The sequence below is a fragment of the Pseudonaja textilis genome, chromosome 3 (assembly GCF_049901715.1).
Source record: "Pseudonaja textilis isolate UNSWEBS1 chromosome 3, rPseTex1.2, whole genome shotgun sequence".
In the NCBI taxonomy this organism is placed as follows: domain Eukaryota; kingdom Metazoa; phylum Chordata; class Lepidosauria; order Squamata; family Elapidae; genus Pseudonaja; species Pseudonaja textilis.
In genome coordinates, this window is record NC_141992.1 from 45,874,159 (window position 1) to 45,898,465 (window position 24,307).

Sequence of the window (24,307 nt, forward strand, 5' to 3'; positions counted from 1 at the left end):
TCTTCTGACGTGGAACAGTTGGACTAATTACTCCAATGACCACAGTTTAAATCTAAGCATGACATTATTGGCTGACAACTCTTGAATAATTTCAGAGAGCCAGGCAGTTAAAGTTTGGGAAATTTGGCCCCAAATCCTTGAAAATGTATAGAGTTTGTTCATCTAAAGAACGAATTCCTGGTAGCTGGCACTCAGTGCACCAGTTTACCTATAAAAACTCTGTATGTAATTGAGCTTAATTTTTATTTCTTCATTTGCTTCAAATTTGGTTTTTAACATTTTCTAGCACCTGAAAGTAAGTAAGCCAGAGGTTGATCGTTATAGAAAATAGTCTCTTTCTTTGTTCTATTCAATTTTACTTTTATAAGAAGAAGCCTTTTAGCAATTAAAATAATGAGCAGATGTTTTCCCATAAGGCAAGGCTCTCCATCTCTTATTTCTTTATGCTTCTGCAGTTGGCAAAAAACTAATGATGCATCTGAGTAACACCTGGGATAAAAAAATGAACTGCACCTCTGTTCAGAGCACTGTTAAGTCTCATCCTTACACCTGCTGGATAAAGCACCTTGGTGCTTTCCCAACTATTTTGGAGAGGCATGTCTTCATGACCTTGCCTCCATCTCACCATCAGTCTGCTCTGAAGCAGTCTTGAGCTGTCTTTAATCGTTCCAATTTGGAAGTAATGTTTTCTTTCCTTTTTCCACCTGAAAATCTTGAGTACCTTGAGGACAAGACGTCATAGTACAATCAGGGACAGCCTCTCTGCAGCTCCACTTGGCTGAGTGATTCTGCTGTGGAAACATCCCTTACCTTTCCAATTGTGGCCATGGCACCTCTTGACCCATTTTGTCTTTGGCTATGACAGGACCAAGCTTTGGCTGGCTTTTTCTTTTTTTTTCCATTACAGAATGTAAACTATTTGATGCGTATGTATTTGTGTACTGGGGAAATAATAAATTAGAACAAAAAAGTCTATGTGAGATACATAAATGGGCATATGCTCTGTGAAAGGGAAATTGGAAGAAAGAAGAGATTCTTCCTTGGGCCAAACATAATTCAGGAGTGTTATTGGCTTCAGGAGGGGGAAAGAAAAGAAAGACTGGGAGCCACAATTGAACTAATAGAACTGTCTGGACTGCCTCTGATTTGTATTTTAAATGAGCTATTATGAACATTCAGGCAGACTTTTGTGGAGGTGTGTTATTTGACATAGATATATCCATGTTCTATTTCTTTGACAGGATTGTCAGTCTCTCAGGAGAATGACAGTCCTATGGAACAAGTGCACAGAAGGTGTCATCTAGAGGTTGTTTGGGAAGTCGTTAGGCCTATTAAAGAAGCACCTAATAAATGCTAAGTATTCGGGTCAAATAAATGGTGCAAATTCCACCATTCTGTTTTAGAAAGGCCCTCTAAATATTTTGGCAATAAGTGTTTCAGTACTCTAAAAATCTGGAATGACTTAGTTGAAATTAGTAGCATAGTAGTGTATGATACTAATTTTGTACCATCCTAAGACGGTCATGCTTGCCCATCATAAATAAAAACTTAAGTCATTGGATTGAGCCAAAAGATGAGGACAGTCAGATAGCTTACTTCTTCGTCAATATAAAAATTATGCAGAAATTGATAGACCAATGTGCTCAACCTCAGCAGCTTTAAAATACGTGGGTTTCAAATGCCAGAATTCTATTTGTGGGAATTTTAGAAGTTGAAGCCCACACCTCTTAAAGCTGCTGAGGTCGATTAACACTTTGGTAGACCGTGTCTTTTCCTTTACATTAGACTGATAGATACATCAGAACAAGCCAAAATCTTTTAGTTAAATGTCTAGGTTCAATGGAAGCATCAAGTTGAGCTACTGTGTCATCAAAACCAAATTCCTGCCCTGAAACAGTCATTATCCCTAGTTCCACTCATGCTATCCCTATACTTGTGTGGAGCATCACTTTTTATGTTGCTAAAACCTATTGACCTCAATGTTTATGAATCAACAAGAGGTCTTTTAAGTCTACATCAGCCATGTCTTCAGGTTCCGTTTTGCATTGTCTGGTGAAGCAGCAGATTGTGCTGATAGAAAATATTTGTATTTTGAAGAATGTGTCTCAAAAGGGATGCATATTTTGAAATGGCAGATATTTTTTGAAGCAAGTGAAAATCAAGTCATCATATTATGTACATTATTTATCAAGTGACACCTGGCTAACAGTAGTATTCTCTGGATTGGTACTGGGTTGGTCACCAAGGAAAAAGGCTGTTCATTTTGAGTTTTTGGTGTTCAGATGCAGGTGCCTATCCTGGTTTAACATCTGTCCTTTTATCTGTGTCTCACTAATTCTCTTTTCCTTCACATTTTCACAGTTTCTTTGCTCTTACTCCTAATGCTTCTTGATTTCCTCTCCACTCCAGGAGCCTGGTCCACCTCGACCTCCCCTCCCCAAATTATATGTGCCCTTGGAGTCTCCTCCGACTATCCCTCCACTTCCTTCTGAAAGCCGTCTCTGGCAATATCCTAACTCCCCTTCCTGGCAGGAAAGCAGCGAGGCGAAGAGGGGACAGGTATCAAAATGGAGTCTGAGATCTAGAGGCATAGTCTATCCTTTGTTATTTTCCCCAGGCAGTGGGGCCAGAGAGAGGGCGGGTGAGGGAACCCTATGTCTAATCTTTCCTGCTCATGACATCTGTTGTGTCTTTAAGCTCATAATGGATAAAAGTAGTTCCACATGAAACACTTTTTCTACATGTAGATTAAGTCCAGGTATGACAATTATTTAGCAAATAGTTGGCCTTTTTGAGAATGCAAACCATTGTTTGATTATGTAATCATGGATGAAGATAGGTAGGTTTTCAAAACAGGCATGTAAACTAGAAACACAAAATGGGGAAGAGGGAGAAATTAAATCATGGCACCAGAGAATTTGCTGTATTGGGACACCTCCATCCCACATCTGCAGCAGAGAAAGTAGGTTGCATGTTTTTGAAAAAAAATCAAAGATCTGGAAAACTTTCTTATGCAGAAACAGCAAGCAATATATAAGCAGTTTGGTCTAGTGGTTAAAGTCCTGCCTAGCCATGAAAGCCAGTTGGGTGATCTTGGGCCAGTCACTCTCTTGGGTCAGTCGCTCACCTCACAGGGTTATTGTGGTGGGAAAAATAGGAGGAAGGTTTGTGTGATATATCTGCCACCTTGAGTTATTTCTAAAAATGATAAAGGCAGGAAATAGATAGATAGATTGATAAATAAAGAGAGACAGACAGACAGACAGACACAGACAGGCAGGCAGGCAGACAACCTGCCTCTAAATTATTGCAGCAAAATTAAGCTGAGGCTTGACTATAAGAAGCTTAAAAACCCTTTGTTCCCTCAATTAAGCCCATGAAAGTCATAGAAATGGCAGAAGAAAAGTATCCCAGACAGTGAATCTTTTCTGCAGACTATTCCTCAAGTAGTTGCTATTTTTGTTTTCTAATTAAGGGCAATATAATTTCTTCAACTATAATGTTCTGGTGTGATTTCTGGTTTCCATTTATAGAAGTAGAGAACAGGTGGCAGTCTATCTCATGAGCTTTATTCTCCAATGTATATCCAGCTGGTCATTTCTAATTCCTAGGGGACTCTACTAGGAATAGAAATCCTTGCCTTTCCTGGATATTTTACCTTCACTGAACAAAAAGCATGCTAATGAAATAAGCATTTGCCCCACCTTTCCTTCAGCTGACTGGTTTTTGATTGTTTGAATTGTTTTGGAATAGAGAAGAAAAAAAATCTACACAAATGCTTCTGATTCTCGTTTCAATATGTTCATTCTTGTTAATATTTTATTCTCGTTGCCTATTTTTCTTCTTCTCTGTTTTAACTCTTTGTAAACCATCTATAATCAGAACTATGAACTGGGTGGCCATATAAATTCCTTAAACAAAAGCAAATAAACCTTCAGAGCAGGAACAGCTGTCTATAGGCGGTTCTCTTCAGCAAGACCAGACACTTTTCAAAGAAAATATATTTTCCCCACAGTCAAAGTCCAGCTTTGAGCAGAGCAAGAAGGACCATCACCGGGCATCAGCCTCACATTCGACAGTGGACGCTGGTCTCGTGCAATCAAGACAGGACCAAGATGCTGATAAGCAGGTGGCACTCAACAAAGGTACCTATAAATTGCATGTATTAAGAGAATCCATTTATTTGCTAATTTTATCTTCTTTGCCAGCTCCAAAAGTCATGCTGGCTTGGGATAGTGGGAACTGTAGTCTGGTGTGTATAGACTGGGAATAACTGGTATAAAGTTTGTATCTCTAAATTCAGGAAAGATAGGTTTTAAAAATCATAATATGCACTGTAGGAATACTTTACAATAAGTAAAGCCATTTATCCCCAAATTCCTTTATTCAGAACAATATAATTTATCAGTATACAAAGTCAGTATACAATATCACATACAGACAAAGTTCACATACATGCCAACCCTTGCATGCTACATGAGCCTAGTCATTCTTAAGCCATGACTTGTATCTTAACTATCAATCCATCCATTTTGGCTTATTAAGCAATCAATGCAAAAAAAAAAAATCCAGATTGCAATAAGCGAACCCATCCATAGACTTTCACAATGGGGAAAAAAATTGCTGCTCAAGGGTTATTGTCTTAACAAGCTTGTAGGTCTGCCCAGTGAGTTTGGTTTCATTCAGTAAGGCTCTTCTGAAATGATTTTAGCAAGAAAGTAGTTCTTGATTCTTTCTCGTTCCAAATAAATATTTGGATTACCTGTCCTAATTAAGTATCCATCCTGTCACAAGGATGGATGGGTGGGTGAGTGGATGGATGGACTGATGGATCCATCCACCCACCCACTCACCCATTCATCCACCCACCTACCCACCCATCCATCCATCTCTATCATCTGTCCCATTTATGTGGTGATGGCCACCCATCTAACTATTATAAGCCTATGTGGCTAACAATGAATTAAGACTAATACACACACACACACACACACACACACACACACACACACATATACAATAAATAATGGAGCAGAAATTATAATAACATTCAATGTAATATTCCAGAGCCCAAATAAATCTTCTCATTTTACAATAGATAATGATCAAACAATAACAGGCAAACCAACCAACAGAGCTTTGCTAATACAAGTGTTGGGGTAGAATGAGGCTGGAGCTTAGGCAAGACATGTGGGTGTGTGGGAGAATGCTTCCCTCTAGAGCATCCTAAGTTTTTATTCTAATTATTGGGGGGGGTATCTGTTTGTACTGTTTTGTGAGCCAGCCATAGTTGTAGTTACAATATGAGTGGGTGTAAATGTCATTTAAAATAAATGCTTTCTATTTATTTATTGCCATTGCCAGAATCTTCTCCCTTCTTGTTAATATCTTTATTTGTCTTTACCTCCTGGATTTCCATAGTTGGTATTGTTCCTCCAAGAACTAAGTCACCTATGGATGATGAGACCTCACCAACATCAGGTGTGGTGAGGAGGAGTGCCAATGGGCGTGATTCTCGGGTAAGGGTGAATTCTGCCATCATTTCAGTATTCTTGTTTATTCATTTTTAATAATATTAATTACTCTGCGGGAAATAGTGCTGAACAATACAATAAATAAAAGCTAGCAATGCAATTATTCAACTAATCAGAAAACAATACAATCAAGTGATCAATGAAAAAAAATCAAATGAAATTTTAAAAATCAGCCCTCAAACTAAAAACTATAATCAATTTTTAAAAAACATCTTAAATAATATATCAGCAAAATTGTACTAAAAATTAAAAAATCTATTTCCTATGGGAATGAAAAAGTATTTGCTTGGTACCAAAAAGGGAACAAAGTTTATTACAAGACAGAATTTCCCAACCTTGGCAACTTTAAGATATGTGGACTTTAGCTCCCAGGATTCTGGGATATGAAGTCTACACGTCTTAAAGCTGCCAAGGTTGGGAAACCCTGGCAAAAGAGAAAGTTAACCATTGTGAACCAAGTTAAGGAGATCATCAGAAGTATCAGCATTCTAATTGATGTCAGTGTCCTCATCAATTATAGACGATAATGTCTGTATGATAACGCTCAAATTTCTCTACTCTGACAGGGAAAGATGATATTCTTCCTATTTTACTGACCGTTCAGTGGCTTGGGAGGAATGTGCTGAGAACAGTTAATCCAGGATTGCCAGAAAGAGTGAATTAAATGTGTGGCCTCTAGTTTGATCTGTAGGCACCAGTCTAAATCAACTTTTCTTACTGCAACACAATTGTATTGAGATCTCAGGAAGGTTTCCTAAACCAACAGTTTTACCTGAACACTCACAAGTATGTTTGCCCTGTCCCACAAGGGTCTTTAACAACTAACATTCCCACAATCATCCTCACAACCTATGAAGCAATTAACATTCCCTCCAGGTGATCAACAGGAGATGCAAAACCCAGTGTCCAGCCAGCACCTGCCTTCTATTCTTATAATGGTATCACTATAATTGTATCATTCTTATTTTCATAGAAAAACAATGAGTCCATTTGAAAATCAGAATGAAATGATACCATGACTTCAAGTCAGTGGAGAAAACACCCTGCTTCAAAATACACATTGAAAGGGCATCAAGGCACTTCTGGGAGGTGGGAGAACTGAGGATCCTGGGTGGGGTGAGGTGAGGATTCCAGCCAATGGCAAATTGCCATCCTGATAGTGAGATGTTAATAACAAATCTACTTCTTGGAATTTCATCCTGGATTGACAAAAATGGGAAGCCAAAAATGGACACAGCATTTGTCTTTTCTTCTGATGTTTGCATTGTAGGCTAAATTAATACTGAATTTTTTCTCCCCAAAACACAGTGGTTATAAGCTCATAAATATTGTATTATATTATTAGATTTATATCCCATCTTTATTCTGTAGATCATATTTTATCTTATTATATCAAAAACATTTGATATAATCATACCATGCAGAAAAAAATACTGTATTGTTCTAGTTTCAAAATTTTGCAAATGTCTTACTGCATTTGCTATCATGCTCAGGCACACTTTGCCAAACTCCTCTTTTCATAAACTGTTTTGTTAATAGCTAGTCTTCTTTTGATTCAGAAGCTGGGCTGCTATTCTACCAAGTTAGTTCCCATCTTCTAACAAAAATGTTAACAACATAAGGATGTAGTTATCAGGATATTTTCTATTCTGAATCTGCCCTCAGAAAAAAATAAACCAAGATTTTGATGAAGCAAAAAGCCTGTGTAACCACCAGGGTCCTGTGTTCTCCCTTAGGACAGACCAAAGAGTGCTGTGTTTTCCAATGAGATGAAAGCAAAGATGAGTGTTGAGGAACAAATTGATCGCATGAAACGCCATCAAAGCAGTTCTATGAAGGAAAAGAGACGGAGCTTGCAACTTCCAGCCAATCAGCAGCAGACAGATAGCCCTCTCTCAAAAGCACCTGCATCTTATAAAGTGGTAATGCATTTATTTTATTCGTGAAAACTAATCTTCGTCTTGTAAACCACTCAGACACACTTCAGTACAGTATTAGTATTTTCCTGAGATAAAATTGGTCAAAAACTGTTTCATATAGGTGTTTTGAAGGTACTGAAGTTAAGGGCTGAATGATAGACAGTCAAATACTCTTAAATTCTGTAGCAATTACTAAGGGGCAGTAATGTAGTCTTATTCTTACCAAGCTGAATCTGCAGTGGTAAACCTATATACTAATTGTGCAGTCCAAACTAGAGTTTGAAATCCACATGATTGAATCAGTAAATTATGCTGCTCTAAAATTTTCTTTCTGACATCTGTTGTTCTTTCTATAAGGACATTTCTTAACGATCGAGTATAGAAGAATAGTCATGGGAGATTCAGCCAGTGCAGCTCCAAATTGATCAAGACTATCAAGTGGATGTGCCAAGCTAGAAATAAATATTGACAATGAATGAAGACAAATATGCATGTTCCAGGATAATGTTTCAGTATCCAATCTGGGTTCATCACCGGGACTAGAGATTTAGTCTTCTGGGCTTTCATACTTGTCCTGGAGCCCACCCTCAATGAACTTCTCTCATATATTCTGGTGAGAGAGAAGTTCCCTAAAGATGGGCTCCAGCATGAGTCCAAAAGCTCAGAAAACTAAACCTCTGGCCCCAGATTGCATCCTGCAATATTGACAATGTCTTAAGTGGTCTATTTTGCTCTAGGTTCGCAGGCATCGCAGTATCCATGAAGTGGATATATCTGATCTGGAGGCAGCACTGCGTTCTGAAGATTCTGGCAAGATGTATGAAAGCCCCCGAGATGAGATTGCTCGCCTGCGCAAAATGGAGCTTGAGCCAGAACATTATGATGTGGACATCAGCAAGGAGGTGAAACACATTATTGATCTGAATCTCAGCACATCAAAAGTGCAAACTGCCTTTTCCCCAATAATGTACACTGAAATCTAGTTGCCTTCTCTGAAACTCAAAGGGTCTGTGTGGTTGGAGCAACATGAGTTGAAAATTTCACTACCCGTTAAGGATACAGGACAAGCTGAATGAAAAGTCATGCAGGTGCAGGAGAGAAACTGAGAATCTTGAACTTTATATTTATGAACAGCTTGGAATGTTTGATTTTAATATAGCCTGGAGAGTTTCAGAACACAGGTGTTTTGAGCATGATCTGAAGAATATATTCTTTAATGTATAAAATAGTGATTAGGGTTAGATAAAGGATATGCTAGACTAGACTAAACTTAGACGGTAGGGTAGGGTTCAGCGGGGTAGAATATACTACCAAGTGAAACATGAAATAAGGCATTTGTGGTCATTGCCACTCATTGGCTGTTTTTGTTACTCAGCTTTCCACTCCAGATAAAGTCCTCATCCCAGAAAGGTATATTGAGCTGGAACCTGACACCCCACTGAGCCCTGAGGAGATGAAGGAGAAACAAAAGAAAGTGGAAAGAATAAAGACACTGATTGCTAAATCCAGGTGCAGTGCTACTTCACACATTTTGACTTTCCCATGTGCCATTTGGTCATTGAGCATGGATTTTTATTTCATTTTGGAATACTTTACCCTTGATTTAGAAGCTATACATTTGGTCTTGCTGCTTATTAATAGCACTTTGCAGTAGCCTCTTAATATTCAGAAGTTACTAATGTTATATACGTAGGTTTCATTCTGTTTTCTTCTTTCTCTTTGGTGCCTTGTCTGTATATCTCATAGATATACTGGATAGATCTCATAGCAATTCCAATTTATAGTACATAGGAAAAACTTATCTAAATGTTTATGGCCCCAAAATTCCCTCACTAGAAAATGAATAAAAATATTGATTTTGTAAAGGAAGAGTGATTATGTTTGCAGGCTCAAAGATAACTAAAAAATGGCAATTTGTGTTTTATAGAGAAATATCAAAAATTAAATTAAATAAATAGGAATCTGTTTCCATCTTATTGTATTGACCCTGCAGCTTTGAGTGTTAGGCATGCCTTCTGTTTGAAATAATGTGTGCGTCCTCTCTTGCAGCATGCAGAATGTCATCCCCCTCAGCGAGGGAGAGATGGACGTGGTCCAGGACCCAGAAACTCAGTTACAGGAGCAGGAAAAACGGATTGAGATCTCCTGCGCTTTAGCTACCGAAGCCTCCCGACGAGGTCGCATGCTGTCTGGTAAGATGAAATGCTTTGCAGCATTATCAAAAGATTAGCCAATTGGGCATTACAATCCCAACAGGAGCAAAGCTTTTGCTTCCATTGATGACCTTGGCCAGATGTTGTTGCTTCAGCTTTTAAGTGTGGTGGCATTGGACATTACAGCAAAACAAACGAACTAGAGATCTAGCCTCCAAAATAAGTTGAATTTGACAGTCCAAATGGTGAAAATTAATCAAATACTTTAAATGGTTTGTTGTAATTCATTAAAATTATTTATAAAGATTAGAAAGTTGTTGTAAGAAGCCAACTGTACTGCTGTACTATTTTAATTTTCTTTTGAGATCAATGAGTTAAGAGGCATTTTTCCATCATCGAATCCAATTTCCAGAAAATGTAAACCAATGAATTAGTCTGATTTGTTAAATGACACATAGAATAGCAAGCCTTTGACTGAATGGCAATGTCTTCTCTAATTTGTAACTCCAGAGAAAAGCAACTCCAACTACTTATACCTTCTTACTATAGATCAGCAGCAGGCAACTTTTCCATAGAGACCTGAACATTTAAGCCACTTTTTAAAGGTTAAAGGAATCATTGAAGGCATTGAACATGGAATATTGTGTTGTTTTATTTTATTTACAATGGGAGTAAGGATTTTCAAAAAGGAGAATCTCTGTGTTAAGCCACCCACAGCTAAATTAAAAAATTGCCACCAAATGTCGTCAATATTTTTGGACCTGTCAATTAATTGTCCTCTCTTCACCTCAGAAATAGTCTCCTGAAATGCATTTAGAGAAGCCCCAAAATGTAGCAGATTTCAAGACACCCTGAAGCAGATTTATGAATGTAATATCTGTGCCACAATAACTTCTTTGGTTGCTGATTTACTTCCTGATTCTGTTTGAAGTGCTATTGACTTTAAAGCCCTACATGGCTTGGCATCCAGTATCTGCAGAACCATTTTTACCATCAGATTTGACCCAACTGTGGGGAAGATATTCTGAAGATTCCCACCCCACATGAAATGAGGAGTGTAAGAGTCATGAACATGCCTTCTCAATGGCTGCCTCCAAACTTTGGGCCACCTTGCCTCCTGAGATAAGCAATGCTTCACGAAGGCATCAAAGACCTTACTGTTCTGCAGAAAATTTGGCACTAATATTAAAAGAGCATTCTTATACTAGTTGGCTTAATGACTGTCCATTTTGTGCTTGCTTTTTTCAGAAACATCTTGAATCCTCAGGAAAAATTGAGTATACATTTTTAAAAGCCATGCTCATTATATAGGACAAAGCCACACTACTTATACCTTCTTACTATAGATCAGCAGCAGGCAACTTTTCCATAGAGACCTGAACATTTAAGCCCTGGTGTGAGGACTCTCACTAACCATTTCCAGAAGGCATGCACAAATATGTTAAAGCTCTATGAATAGCAGTACAGCACAGGGCCATTCCAGGTTTGTAGCAAGATACAATGCGGGGGCAGCAAGTTTTAGGGTAGCATAATTTCCTGATGGCTCAGATGGGAAGACAGCATGACAAAAAAGATATGGCAATAGCCAATTTTGCACATCATCCAAAGAAGGCATTTTTCAGACTCCACAAAGAACCAACTTTTGTGGAGCTCTGCCTCAGTTTTATTCCTATACCAGAAGGTAGCCCTTGTTAGAAGAGGCTAGAGAGCTATCCAACTTATCTGGAGTGCAGGTATTATAAACTGAAAGCTTAAGGAAGGTCAATAGCAGTTACGCCTGTCAGTCTTGAACATGCCTTCTCAATGGTCCACTACTTGAAATATGTCCACTACTGTGATAACCATCTTGGCAAAAAGCATTTAGGACAGTTAACTACTCAGATATGCTCATTCTGTATTCTTGCATTAAAACATTGCCCTGGTGGTATATTCTACCTTCTACAGTTTACTGGAAAGATATTTCTTCTTGAAATATTTCTCACTACTACTGCACATCGCTGCTGAAGAAGCTATAGTCATGTACCACATGACTATAGTTGCCTTATAATCAGACTTTTGCCAAAAACATAAAATTCTTCTTATTCAAATTGTCCTTTGAATCTGTAATTAAATTGCTACACATTTTGGGGCGATTCCAAAAATATGTTACTTTCCATAAATATTAATACTTAATACAATTTACTAAATTGGCATTGACAGAAATTAATTTAGTCTGCATCATATGACTGGGTATGATCTATAGCAGCCCTCTGGGAAATGGTTGGGGTTCCGAGCACTGTTGTCCCAACACACAACATATTTGGAGGGAACCAAGCTGAAAGGGCTGGTCTTGTTGCCTGTATTTATACAGACCAATTATTTTTACGTTCGATCTCTGTTTATTTTGTGAATAGGAATGGTGGCCTAGAATCTCACTTAGAATTTTGGGAGAGAACTTGGAACCTCAGAGTGAATGGGACTGACATCATGTGGGATTTGGGATATTATTTTTATAAGTTAGTTTTGTAATGTTTGTCACTACAAAATTGTGGGAAATGAGGCCTCCTGTTTTAGCAATTATGGTCAAAGAGCTATGCACCTGGAATTTGGGACTGCACACAGCCCAGCTGGACTCCATAGTCTAACCTGAGCAATACTCATGGGATCTATTTGTAGGTAATGTAGTACAGCCCTTTTCTATTGCTGTGTGATTTTTTTAAAATTGTGTTTCCTTTTCTTTCTCTTTTAACCCCTGTTTGCTCAATGGATTGTGTTTCTTTGCCTTTGTTTTCTCCCCTTCCTCCCCCACTGTCTGGAGCACCGTATATTATTCAGGCTCTATCTCCATTTCTTGTTTTCAGCTCAATGTGCTACCCCAAGCCCTCCCACTTCCCCCACTTCCCTGACTCCACCGATCAAGTCCCTCTCGTCTGACTCATCCCAGAGCACCGACAGTCATTTTATGCGTGTCTGAAACTTAAAGTAAGCACTCTTTGTATTATACTTCCATCTCATTCATGTGTATCTGTGAAGAAAAGAAGTCTTAGGCTTCTTTTTCAATAGAGTTTCATCTTTTCACTAAACCCACCCATCCACCAATATCCATTAAGCTAACCCTTTCTTTTTTGCAACATAAGTCCAGTCTCCTCCTATGAAATGTTTCAAAAAACTTATCAGTGAATCAAGTTGCCACATCCTTTTCTGGATTTACTAAGACAAAGTAGCCTAATTTCATCATTTGTTTCACTTACAACAATTTAGAGCAACATTACAGCAAGTCTTCTAAACTGAGCATAGTGAACTTAGAGCAGGGGTCTTCAAACTTGACAGCTTTAAGACTTGTGGACTTCAACTCCCAGAATTCCTCCTCCAGTCATGTTAGCTCAGGAATTCTGGGAGTTGAAGTCCACAAGTCTTAAACTTGCCAAGTTTGAAGACCCTTGACTTAGAGGATATTAGTTGTTGCCAAGAAGCCCTGGTTCACAACTCATTTCATTCATAAGATCTCTAGGTCATTGGTATTTTTCTTTGATTTTCTTAAAACCAAAAGTTAGTTTGGGGCAGTGTTGGGATTCAAATTGTTTTACCACCGGTTCAGTGGACGTGGCTTGGTGGGCGTGCTTTGCCTAATGCCAACGCACAGTTTTCCCCACACCAGCTGAGACCTGCAGCACCAATCAGCTGAGAGGATAAAGAGAAAAACGCAGGGGCAGGTGATCCTTTCAGCTGATCATCAGAGGCTTTTTTACTACCAGGTCGGGTGAACCGGTCCAAACCAGTAGCATACTACCACTGGTTTGGGGATAATGAATTTAAGCAGAATAGTCAGCGATTCAGATTTACCTGGGGGAAAAAAGGAAAGTGGAATTGCGGTGTTGGGATGAAGAGTTACTTTATGAACTAACTGAAAACAAGTAATATATTCCCCTCTTTTTATTCACAGCCTTGTTAGATTCTTGAGGGTAAAAGTTGAAAGATGCTCATAATGACATTATATCTAATGGAGATGTGCATGCTTCAAAAACAATGAAGAGATCCTTCAGTTCATGTAAAAGCACAAACACAGCACTTCTATGAAGTAGCAGATCTTTTTCAGGCTTCACTGGCTGTACTAAACTTATTAAAATAGCTTCATCTTTAACATGATTCTCAAAGCATCCGCCTCAGTTTTCAGATGCATGCAGAAGCTTAAAGAAAGGCAGGCAACTTTAAGGAGATGCTGGAAACAGAATCTATTTACAAAGATAATTAAAAATAGTATATCTAATCTGAAAAAAATACATTCAAAGGGGAATCTAGAGGAAGGAAAATGTCCAATATTAATCTTCCCAGAAAAGTATGCCCATTTGTAAACATCTGTCATCAAGTTCAAATTAAAGCTAGCTTCCATACAAACGATCTTCTTTTTACATTCCATGGATTCTCCAACTAAATCTGCTACTTATGAGCATTCAAAATAATGTTGCAGTATTTTTCTGATCATGCATTAGATATAATATGACCAAAGTATCTTATAATAATCAATTTTTAGAATTCCAGTTTTGCTATCCTAGCTGTCAAATACCATTTTCAGTTAAGAGACCTTCCTATGACTGCTCTGAAACTTTGCCTTTGGGACATGTTGTAAAAAGGCAAAAAATGGTGCAAGAAGCAGCAGGAATTTATCCAGACATCTCTTATATATTTGGTTCTGGATCCAACATTTGGGGAAAGTGATAATCAAAAGCATTCTTATTTAGTCTTTGAGCCACGGTAGCGCAGTGGTTAAGAGTGCAATGCTGCAGGCTACTTCTGCTGACTGCCAGCTTACTGCAATTTGGCAGTTTAAATCTCTCCAGGCTCAAGGTTGACTCAGCTTCCATCCTTCTGAGGTGGGAAAATGGGGACCCAGATTGTTGGGGGCAATTTGCTGACTCTGTAAACCACTTAGAGAGGGCTGTAAAGTTCTGTAAAGCGGTATATAAGTCTAAGTACTACTGCTATTGCTAGTCAAATCTGGTATCTGCCATCTTGTTATGACTTTTCTATTACTTTCAAAATGTGCATGTATATATCAGCACACATATGCCAAACTGCCATATTTAGGACAATATAGCTACAAAAAATAAGCCGTTTTTGTTAGTTAATCTACTCTGTTCCTGACAATTATTTCTGTTTTTAAATAATTGAAAGAAACAATTGAAAGATGGGGTTAATGATTTATTTTTGATGCCCCAAGTCCAAAATTTAAGCTGTGACTTTATGCATGTATAGCTATCCTGACCGCCATAAAAGGGATATTTCAAGTAACAGTTCGCGAGACAGCACCGTCAGTCCAGCTGTCTTCTATGATTGGTAATATGGAAGATTGTCCAAAAATTATTTTAGTATTTGGTTTCTATATTTGTAAAGACCTTGGGAATTGATTTGGGATGAAAATGCTGGAATGTTGCTGCATCCAAAATAGGCTTTCCTAGTCCTATCTAGTTCCATTTAAGAGATAACAAGAGTTTAATTTCCAGCCTTTTTCTCAAAGGCCAATAAACATTTCCATTGTGGTCAGAACAGTAAGAATAAAACACTGCTCTAGTGATCCTTCTCTGTCACAAAGCTTTAAACAGAGATATAATCAATGGAAATGAGTAAACTGAGATAGGCTTTGGAAGGTAGGTTTCTGCCTTGACATTTTCCACCATTTTTATTTTTAAAGGTTCAAGGAGAGTAAGAGTATCCTCAGCAGCCACTGAGGAATTCACAGAATTCATTGGGAAAAAATGTGGTCCCCATTCTTCTTTCCACCAGTTTTTCCAAGAGAAAGAAACATGCTTGTTTGCCAACTTTAGCATTTATCTACAGAGGTGGTCCCATGCTTTGTTCAGGCCTCTGGGCCATTAAAAGAATTATTCTCCCGTCTCCACTTAAATGCTAGACTTCTGACTTCTGATGGTTAATGATGGCTGATTTAGGAGTGAGACTGGCAGCGCAAGAGATATAACCAGCAGTGGTGGCCGCACTTCCTTCAAATGCTGCCTTATTCCTTCTGTGCTGTGCTATGGTTGTATTGGGGCCCCATACTCAAGCTACCAATCTGGGCTGACAAAGCTGAATGACCATTCAATATGTCAGCAAATTCCTTACCTATGCGTTTCTTAGCTATATTTATACTGCTGCCTTAATCTCTTCTCTTCCTCCTCTGTTCTCTCCAGCACAAGCCCTGGCTGCTGTGAATGCTGTGAAGTTCCATGGAGCCACATTTTAACACATGAATTTGCCCTGTCAACTCTACTGCTTAATAATGTATAGAACCATTCCTATGATTTGCCAACTATCTCCTGCAGTTGAGCTGCAGAAACATGCAGGAAGGAAAGCTGCCTCTGAAGAGAACGAGGGTGCTTTGTCTTTGCTCTGGTTCTCCTCCCACTGCTGCCAAAGCCTGTACCAAAACCTTTCAGATGCCTGGTCTATTAAAAGCAATTAAAGAAGCAGCATCCAGGAGAAGTTTCATTCTACAAGATGGCTTCTTCATCCCTGAAGGAGGTCTAAAGACAAAGAACTGGTGGCTAAAGATCAGCAGAAGCATCAAATAATTTGAACTGAAAAAGGAAAGCTGGTGATAGCAGGGGAATGTACAATTTCCTAACCTTAGGTAGCCATTTCCTAAACGTCTAACCTCCTTTATCACTTATTTTTATTTTACGTTTTTTTCTTACGTTGAGGGAAGAGAACTGTATAAAGAATAGATTGTCATGGCAGCCAGAGACTTTATAACCACTTTACTGAATTGAACGACATATTTTTCTTCCTCACACTTTGTTCCCATCTGCCAATCTGATTGGCTCTAGAAACTTTAATCTATGGAACTAAGCAACCCATGCATGGTCATGCTGCTTATACTTATATCTACCCACTCACAGGAAGAGAAAGGAGGGAGCATCATTAAACTTTGTGGATACGGCAGATGAAGAAAACAGAAGGGTGTCGGTGTGGAGGGGAAAAAAACAGAAGCAGCTTTGGAATCTGCTGATTCTTGGGAATCTTTCAATGGCTGTGATATGCTGAAGAATCCCCTCCCCCTCACTTTTCCTAGGTTTACAAGGAAGATGGAATAGGAAGTATGTGCAATGTACGTGGACATGTAACAGAAGTGTGGATGAAAGATACAAAGGGGAAGGATGGCTACAAAAAGAGTTCAGTTTGATGGGATAAACCACCTGGTGTGTTTTAAGTTTACTGTGACTCAGAAGTGGGACTGGTAGGTGACATATTTATTCTCATACCAGAACCTATTCAAAATGTACCACTCAACTCTTGGTTCTCCGGGATATAGGTTGGAGCCAGAAAGAAAACACTATGCTGTGAAGATCTCAGCATAAAGAAACTAATGAAATAGTAAATCTGCAAGAGAAGTGGAAATGTGTCTGAACTTGACTAAAGCAAGCTATGAGTTGATTCCATAGTATGTGTAAATGAGTTCTCTCCTATTTATCATTGGGAGGAGAAAGTGAGGCTTCTTCAATTTCTGCCATTTGTAGCATTTCTCTCAACTTTAGAATAATAGAGCAACATTTGCTTTGAAGTAGAATTCTCTCACTTTCTCACACAAAGTGCTTTTCATCCATCTCTATCCAAGCGAAGCTGTAATAACAATGGCTGATGATCTTTTAGAGGAGCTGCTAAGCTCCCACATCAAAAGTGCAAGTACTTTCCTGTATTTGCTTCTATCAGCATCTGAAAGGTGGCTGCTTCCCCAAATGAGTTGTCTTTTTTCCCCCCTAAATAAATTGTGAAAATAATTCACAAGGACAGAGGAGTACAAAAAAAGGACTTGGAAAATTTACTCTTGTCAAGTACGGAAAGTACCAAGGTGTCCTAACTTATATTATGCTAGCTCAAAGATCTAACCTGGACCTTTTCCACACTGCAGTTGTACGTTCAAAGGTTTATACATGGTGAATCCTGAACTGAATACCATTTGAAGCTACGATGACCTTACCTCTTTAGAAATAATCAGGCTCTGCAGGACAGGACTTTTCACCCAACGTAGTGCTTTTGAAAATCATCTATTTCATTAATAGATGAATCCAAATATAATTGGGTGATCCTGTGGCCCATAGATTTATTTCAAAGGCTACCAAAATTGATCGCGCCCAATATAAAACCAAGTAGAATCGATTTTATGGAAGCGAATAAAATTGTTCTAGTTATAGATCAGAATACAAAAAAAAAAAAGTGCTAGCTTTTTAACAATCCTGACCTACATTTTCAGTGAGTTCACTGCCATGTTTTCAAAAATTCTGCATTTCTTCCCCCACCCCTAATATTTTGCTTCTTTACAAGTACAGATAGACCTCAGTTGAGCCCCAAATTACTATTGCTAAGTGAGACATTTGTGAAGTGAGTTTTGCCCTGTTTTACAACCTTTCTGGCCACAGTTGTTGCAACTCTTAAGTTGGCAACATGGTTGTTAGGTGAATCTGGTTTCCCCATTGATTTTGCTTGTCAGAAGTTCGTAGAAGAGGATCACATGACCCTGAGACACTGCAACTGTCATAAATATGAGTCTGTTACCAAGTGTCTGAATTTGGATCACATTGGGGATACTGCAATGGCTGTAAGGGTGAAAAATGGTCCTAAGTCATTTTTTTCAGTGATGTTGTAACTTTGCATGGTCACTAAATGAACTGTTGTAAATCGAGGATTACCTGTACTCAAAGGAGGATATACTAGTAACAGGTGGCACCTCAGACTATGGTATGATTTGAGTCCTAGGTGACAATTTAGCTCTGCTGAAATTATCATATATTTTTCCATGTAAACATGTCCATAAACATATTGATCAGTTTTAATCCAAAGATTTATCAAAACTGGGAATTTATCCATTCTATTTCTGTATTATTGGAAGGAATAACACTGCTTCAGGGTCTAATATATGCAACTCTTAAAGCAGACATTAAATGCAAATTTAGTTGTGGAACATAAGCCCTCCACCCCGCTACTACTCATTTTCTTCCATAATTCAGATTATTTTAATTAAATCAGGATTCTTTACAATGATATGAAAGACTAATTTGGACCCCAGCTGAAACAGAAAATGCTAGCTTTGAGTAGCACTGTTCCTTATGTTCAAACTTCTTCAAAATAGACTTGAAAATTCTCACCATTTTCCCAGGCTATCAAGAAGTCTAATTTTTTCCTGGCTTTTTAGGAATAAGTTTAATATCCAGGTATCTAGTTTAATCAATTGATGACATACAGTATCACTACACATAACTCAAATTCAAGTTTAAGTAGGTATGAAATGTGATTTGCCTTGATTTTTTGGTACAGCGAAATGAATGAATGCTGTAATTTAAAGAGCAAAATGTTTGCAGAGGGGAAAGCATCTCCACAGCATATTCTTCTCCCTTGACACCACTTTTTGCAACAGAGAAGTGATGCCAGGGAGAAATCATTTAGGAAGAGTGAACTAGAATGGAGAGAATTCAGTACTTATAATATGTACTGCACACTTTTCCCAGCATATAAACTCCCACATTGCAAAAGTTAGAGCGGTCCTCTTCAACTTCCCAAGAAAAAACAATGGCAAACCACTTCTGTTGTCAAGAAGGCTGCAGGTGCGCATAGTCGCCAGAATTTAAAGTTGGGGATATCAGTGTGATCTCAAGAGAATAGAGTCCTGTTTACAAAATGAAAAGAGCTAACTGCAGTATTACCAAATGATTCTTTGTCACCCCTGTTTGTGGTAAGGATATAGTTCTGAAGTAATTGTGCATTGGTGGAATTTGGCTGGCTCAGCAAAGTCTCTTAGCAGCCGAGGAGCATCTTCTTTGATGACTTTCTGGTCCATTGTAGTCCATGTAGGTTAGACTGAAAAAACATGGAGAGACCTGGCATAACAGTCCATTAGGGGGACTATTTCTCAGGCCCACACATAGTAGAAGACTTAAGTTTCAAATTTTATCTATGCTTTTGGGGGACTGAATCCCACTGAAATAGATGTAGCTTATTTCTGAGTAGATCCACAAAGCTGTGCATCTCTTAGGCTTTAATCCTCAATGTGCTCATAGTAAGTTCTTTCTTTCCAGTTCTTTCCATAGTGGAGCTTCTAAGCATCCCTATATGATTATTCTGTTAAAATGAATGTTCAGCATATAGAAAGTTAAACCCCACAGTATCTCTGGGAGAGTTCTGATATTGTTATTTTTAAGAATTTGTCTAAGAATCTGTCTCAATGTGTATTAAAAGGAATTAATGTCTCAGCACTTAAAATCATCCTTCTGATCTAAGAGCTTAAGTGGTCAATGTTTCCCATCTCTTGCACTGTGGAATCTAGCTTTATCAGGTCCTCTGTCCTATTGCTTGCCACAAAAGAAACACCATCTTGGGTATGTCTAAGAGTTCAGCTTCATCTATATTTTCAAGAGAAACTTTCCATCTCCCTGTCCAATAAAGATAACATCTCCTTTTTATTATTTAAAATGAACCTGTTGGCAATACGTAGATCACTCCAGAGAACCAGAGTTTTAGACCCTTCTCCTTTAGCAATACTGTTGACATTCCACGGTGATGAAGATGATGATGAAAGTATTTCATTCTGCTCTTGCAGAAGCTTCTGTTAGCTCATAAAAATGTTATCCCTTCATGATCCTCTACATGCCTTAATATGTGTTTTTAAAAATTATACCGTGATATATATGTGTGTGTGTACATTTATATATATTATATATATATATATATACATATATAATATATGGGCTTTCTTCCTCTTCTCCCTATTCTTATTTCTTTCAGACTAACTTTCTCTGTGTACAGGGCTGCTGAAGCCTGCTTTGCCACTGAGTTTCTGAAATACAGACGCTGGGTGGTATATCAAAATAATTAAAGAAAGAAATTTTAAAAGGCATATTTAAATAAATATATATTTTTCTGCTTTTTATTAAAAGCAAATTTATTTAAAATGAATGGAAGCTGTCTGTAAGGGAGTGGTGCATTTATTTCCTTGTTACTAGGTAAGCTCATGTTTTCTACACCAGGGCTTAAGTCTCAGTCGATGCAACTTGGCAATAGCTTATTTGGAACTAGCAAAGCTGAGTTCGCTTAATCCTGGTGAAGTTCTGGCTTGAAAGAGATGTTGTCAGATGAATTATAGAACTGTAGCATATCAGGGACCACAAAGATTGTCTCGCTGGTATACAGCTATCCCACTGGGATCCTTTGCAATAGAGGTGGCTTTGAAATGTTGATGCCACTTGTTTTTTACCTCCCTTTTGTTCAAATTTGTTCATTTTGTGTGATTAGCAGAGAGAAATCCCTGCAAGACGATTGTTTTATTTTCCTCTCTTCAATCACAGTTGCTCTCTAAGCTGCTTTATTTACCTCTGCAATGCCCAGCCTAGTGGGAGAAAGGTACATTTTTCAGTTGGTACATATATTTCCTTGCTGTGATTTGACCCATACCAAATGCTAGTAGCTTAGTAGAGAAATGAAGTAAGAGCTGAGGAAAGGCCTTAGTTAGCCTATGTGAAGGATTATCTATTTAGATTTGGCCCTCTCTCAATTTAGAGAGTGGCTCCTTATTCTACCTCTTTTGAAGACTCGGAGGTAGTGGTCCTACTTGTGCAGGTGCTTGATAAGCATGGCAACCATCTTGAAAGAAAATTCACCAATATTTTAGGGTACAGAGGGCAATGTAAAGATGGTGTTACATTTTGGAGACTCAGCTTCTGTTAAGAAAGTGCAAATCCCTTCTCAAATCACCTTTTTCTCTTTCCTACATGTAAACCTGGCCCTCTTTTTTTTGCCATTGTGGAAAGCATTACAATGATATAAATAACTTCAAAAACATTATCTCACCCTTTTCAAGCCCTCTGTTCAATTCATAGCAAGGTAGGATTGTACCTGATTATTGCCAATGTCACTTTAAGCATTCTGAGGCTTCTAATCAGTATTTCTCAACCTTGGCAACTTTGTGTGAACTTCAACTTTCAGAATTTCCCAGCCAGCAGAGCCGGCGTTTCCATAACTGACTAGAGAATTCTGAGAGTTGAAGTTCACGTGTCTTTCAGCTGGCAGGGTTGAGAAATGCTGCTCTAAGTTCTCGGCAGAGCACATTTAGGGTCACAGTTTTGCAGTATTGTAGAACCCTGTTTTTAAAATGTTTTGTTTTTTGTGTACGTGTGTGTGTGTTCCTTTCTAATAAAATTTTCATATACCAGCAGCACCTGCAATTAACAAATACTGCATTATTTATGCACATTATTTGGAGAGAAAAAAAACTAGTGTTAGATGTTAAAATTATCAAAGAAGCAATGTGATGTTAATGTCTTTCTTTTTTTCCTTTTCTTTTTGTATAAAAGTGACCTTAGATTATGACAATTAGCTGTTCTGTGATTGAAAACAATATATTGGTGACTTGGGGATTCTTCACACCAGACCAAGGGATAATCTTTCCATAATTAAACCCACAGTGGCTTACTTAATATTCTTTCCTGCAACATTTGTTCTAGATGTAATTACTTTAAAAGATCCTCCCTCTCAAAAAACAAATACAATATGTGCAAGAAAAACAAACAAAAATAAATGCATTTGTACCTTGCAAGTTTGTATAAAGCAAATAAATAAAAAATGGATGGTTTATAACTAGACTGCGTGTGCTTATTTTTTTGTAAGTGTTAAGACCTAAGAAAAGGAGGGATAGAAAGGTGTACTATATATAGTTGTCCTCAGAGTGTACTGTTCTCTATATTTCAGCTAAATATGTATAGTTACATTTATTTACTATTGAATTACTTTTCACTCACTGCAATTGAAGGATTCTGGAGGCTTACATCTTCATGGCACAGTAATATGATGATAAAGAATAAACTGCCCCCCCAATAAACCACCAATAAAGTCATAAAATGAACAAGAAAGAATATTGTTATATCCAGCGACAGTCTTCACTCTGATCCGCTGCTTAAGCGGGAACCAGAGCCATCACTGATTGGCTGAGCCCTCTTGACAGCTTGCTATAAAAGCCTGTTAGCCGGCTGCCGAGTTAGCGGCCGTACGCCCGGCTGGGTTACATTGTGGCCAATAAAGCCTGTTAAAACTTTTCCGCCAGCCTCTGCCTCTCCTTCCTTGCATGCCAAACTTAAAACTGGCGACGAGGGTGGGATGTTAGTGAAGTGAGGCATTTTCTGAGGCAACAAAGAGAGCTGAAGTCACAGAGCTGAAGCACTAATAAGGTTAACAAGGCTGCCACTAAGCTAACCCCAGATGGCGGTAGCACCTCCCAACTTCCCACTGTTCCATCTGGCTTCAGAAACATGGACATCATATATCAATCGTTTCGGGTGCGTGATGGACACCGCCAACCTGAAAGATTTCCCTGCGAACAGAACGAAAGCTTATTTCTTAAACTTCTGCGGAGCTACAGTCTTCGACACCTCCACTGCCCTACTGGCTCCACAGACAGTGAAAACTGTAACCTGGGAAGAGCTGCAGGAGGTCCTCACTACACTGCAATTACCTTTGAATGCCAATGACATTGCCCATTTCTCCTCCAAATACCCTCAATTGAATAAAGTTTTGGACTGGGTCAGAAGGGGTTGGCCCAGAGACCCTGTCCCAGTGGATCTCCACCCTTTCAAAGCATGTCACCTGGAACTGAGTATACTGAAAGGCTGCTTGTTGTGGGGAAACAGGGTGGTCATTCCTCGAGACCTGAGGCCCTGAATTATAGCTGTATTACATGATGGGCACCCGGGCATCACTAGGATGAAGGCCCTAGCATGAAGTCATGTCTGGTGGCTGAGTCTTGATGAGGCAGTCGCTAGGAAGGTGCAGGGCTGTCAGGCATGTCAGTTATCAAGACCTGCTCCTCCTGCTGCTGCCACCAGTGAATGGGAAGACACGAAGTCTCCATGGTCTAGAATCTACATTGACATAGCAGGCCCGGTGCAGGGAAAAACCTTTTTAGTGGTAGTGGACTCCTACTCAAAATGGGTCGAGCTAGCCCTCCTTAAGTCCACCACTACTGAGGAAGTGTCTCGCATTCTGGACTCTCTGTTTGGGACCCATGGTTATCCTGACACCCTGGTATCAGACAATGGCCCACAGTTTACCTCCTCTCCCTTCAAACTATTCCTGACCCAAAGGGGAATCGGGCATGCCTTAATCTCCCCTTTCCACCCCGTTGCTAATGGGAGGGCAGAGAGAGCTGTCAGATCAGCCAAGGAAGCCCTGGGGAGGATGACTGGGGGGAATTGGCTTTCTAAATTGCCTTATACTACCTAACGCAGCACACCACTCCAAATGCCCAGACTAACCTATCTCCAGCTGATCTACTAATGGGCAGGAGGTTGAGAACGACCCTGGACCGACTCCACCCAGCCTATGCTTTTAGCACACCTCTGGATTCCAATAGCAAAACACAGGAATTTAGACTAAGGGTCTACGCCTGCAACTATGCAGGAAATCCCCTATGGTTGCCAGGCTGGGTGGAGAAAATAACAAGCTCAAAGTCCTATAGGGTGCAGATGGCCGATGGGAGACTATGGCGCCGACACGTGGACCAGCTAAATAGTCATTGGAGTACTCCTGCAGGTCCACCCCAAGACGACACTGAGGCCATGGTGATCAAAGACCCTACCGAGGATGACAGGCCAACACCCAAACAGCAGGCTCACGCAAGGGGCTTACCAGAGCCAGATGAACCACCAGTGGCTGAAGCTTGCCTGCCACCCAGTAAAACCAACCAGTC

At 39.1% G+C, this 24,307-nt stretch overlaps 1 protein-coding gene across 12 annotated transcripts in view; it reads left to right on the top strand.

Annotated features, from left to right (window-relative positions):
• Window positions 1-22,206, top strand: part of PLEKHA6 (pleckstrin homology domain containing A6) — a 193,093-nt gene extending 170,887 nt beyond the window's left edge. For 11 of the 12 annotated variants that reach the window (XM_087929454.1, XM_087929455.1, XM_087929456.1 and 8 more), the window contains 9 exons: window positions 2,410-2,559; window positions 4,016-4,145; window positions 5,422-5,519; window positions 7,271-7,456; window positions 8,191-8,355; window positions 8,829-8,962; window positions 9,503-9,645; window positions 12,447-12,567; window positions 15,771-22,206. In XM_087929454.1, coding sequence (XP_087785580.1) covers window positions 2,410-2,559; window positions 4,016-4,145; window positions 5,422-5,519; window positions 7,271-7,456; window positions 8,191-8,355; window positions 8,829-8,962; window positions 9,503-9,645; window positions 12,447-12,559 — 1,119 coding nt within the window. In that variant the 3' untranslated portion in view covers window positions 12,560-12,567; window positions 15,771-22,206. The remainder of the gene's footprint in view (window positions 1-2,409; window positions 2,560-4,015; window positions 4,146-5,421; window positions 5,520-7,270; window positions 7,457-8,190; window positions 8,356-8,828; window positions 8,963-9,502; window positions 9,646-12,446; window positions 12,568-15,770) is intronic. The other variant, XM_087929466.1, reaches the window with a different exon arrangement.
• The last annotated feature ends 2,101 nt before the right edge of the window (window positions 22,207-24,307 follow it).